Source organism: Lipotes vexillifer, unplaced genomic scaffold, assembly GCF_000442215.2.
Source record: "Lipotes vexillifer unplaced genomic scaffold, Lipotes_vexillifer_v1.1 scaffold242, whole genome shotgun sequence".
Classification (NCBI taxonomy): domain Eukaryota; kingdom Metazoa; phylum Chordata; class Mammalia; order Artiodactyla; family Lipotidae; genus Lipotes; species Lipotes vexillifer.
In genome coordinates this window covers 2341464-2343522 of record NW_006771376.1, presented here as the reverse complement: position 1 = coordinate 2343522, position 2059 = coordinate 2341464, and the positions used below count along the sequence as shown (strand labels likewise).

Below are 2059 nucleotides of genomic sequence, written 5' to 3'. Positions count from 1 at the left end.
ACCGCTGGACCACCAGGGAAGTCCCTCATCGTAGTAACCTTCGTGGGCAGAATGCAATAGGGTGAGACTGTGTTAAATGAGTCTAATGTACAGTAAAAACAATAGGAAGTTCCACACTTCCTAACTACAGCTGCATCTTAAACCTTCAGCAGGTGTGACAGGTGCAAGGCCACTTGCCATTTTCCTGAGCAAATCGGGAGGCTTCTAGGAAAGTGACTTCCCGATCGGGGTCCAGGTCCTTCTTGTTCCCACAGAGGATGATGACGATGCTCTGACTCGCGAGCATTCTGGCATCTGTTAACCAATTAGTAAGCGCATTGTAGGTTTCTCGGCTGCGTAATATAAGATTGTGAAAATAGTACATGTATTTTATAAAGCTAGCAACTCTTTCCAGTCACTCACACCACTCACAGCGATTCTACACACACAGGGCAATGCCCACAACCTTTAAGGTGACTCAGATGACCTGGCTGCCCCAGGTGTACACCACACCAACAGGGTGCATTTCATCTTGTTTCCATGAAAATGAGGCAACAAGTCAGAAGCTCGCTGTCTGTTGTCTGCCCAAGCAGGGTCAGTATTTATTGGGCTCTCGGTTCATGCAACATGCGAGCAGGACCTAAGGCTAACTGCTGCCACTCAATGGATCCGTGTGACGCGCTGGTCCTTTGCTTCACAGGAATTTAACACACTGATTCTCTGTAAGGACTCTGTGACACAGACTCTTATTATCTCCTGTTTCCACAAGAAACCTGAGGCCCAGAGAGACTAAGTTGCCCAAAGTCACACAAGCAGTCAGTGGCAGAGCCAGGACTGGATCAGGTGCATCCACCTTCAGGACTGTTTTCAGCCCTCATCTATCTAAGGATAAAACCCTCATATATTCTAAGGACTGACCAAGGAACTGAATTTTAAATTTAATTGTGATACCTGGGTGATAGCTACATGCAGGACATGCACTCAGATCCTTATGATGGGCCTAGAGCTCTATATGAAGCAAATCAACTGCCCAACAACCTCACGAGTATTACGTGGTCATTACTCCATGGAACAGACAAGGAAACTAAAGTCCAGACAGCGGAGCACCTCGCCGGAGGACTCACACCGCTGGTGACGGGAAGTGGGCTTTGAACCCAGGCCGTCCCAGCCTAGAGCCTGTGCTTGATGGAGTCCATTACTTCTAATAATTTACCACATGCAAAGCTTCACTTTGCAAACCTTAAGGAAAGTATCAAAACATCATGTTAAGAAACATAATGACACTGGGGATGCTTATCTATCTGAAGCTTGGGAACATGCTGCTTTACATGGTAAAGCGGTGGAAGGGGCTGCTTCGAAAACCCCTAAGACCCCCAGGGAAAGGGCTGAGGGGCTTCCCGACCCACAGCCCTGCCACCGACGTGCCCAGAACACCCACGGGGAGGCTCGGACCTCGGGGAGCACAGGCCGGCGAGGGGTGTCATTACCTGGTGATGTCGTAGACGAGCAGCGCCCCTGCCGCACCCCTGTAGTAGCTTCTTGTCACAGACCTGGAAGAGTTACAGGCTTTCACCTTCCACAACGCAGAGCCCGTACCCCTGCACCATCTTCCCACGCAAAACACCCATTTTTGCCTTGGAAACCACAACATACGGACGGAGGTGGCTTTAAAGAGAAATGATTCAAAGTTATCTGAACATGGGCCTGAAGGGCTGTCCTGCCTGAAATCGTGTCACAGGAGCGACGGGGAGGTGGGGATGCGAGGCTGGGATGAGTGTCATCCACCCTGGAGAGCGTGAGGCTGCCCCGCACAACTGCGGGTGCCTTTGAGAACGTCGGGGGAGGGGCAGAAAGGGGGCATCACAGAGTCCCACGGCACGAAGCCCTCGGCAGCCCCTCTGCTTGCCCGGGGTCCGTGCCTTCCTGTGGACCAGGGGCCGCGCGTGGCTGCGCCCCCGACGCCCGGCCGCGCGGCCTCACCTGTCTTCAGCGAGCCCCCACCCGAGCGCATCTCGCCCGTTCCAAGCTCCAGGATTTCTCCTGCAGTAACACACCTTCTCCCCTGCATCTCGACTCTTTC

At 52.6% G+C, this 2059-nt stretch overlaps 1 protein-coding gene across 1 annotated transcript in view; it reads right to left on the bottom strand.

Annotated features, from left to right (window-relative positions):
• The window catches only part of RAB4A (RAB4A, member RAS oncogene family), a 58758-nt gene that overhangs the window by 11264 nt on the left and 45435 nt on the right, over window positions 1-2059 (bottom strand). The window contains exons 4-5 of the mRNA XM_007446707.1: window positions 1467-1529; window positions 178-332 (exon numbers count right to left, since the gene is read on the bottom strand). Of these exons, the coding sequence (XP_007446769.1) occupies window positions 178-332; window positions 1467-1529 (218 nt within the window). The remainder of the gene's footprint in view (window positions 1-177; window positions 333-1466; window positions 1530-2059) is intronic.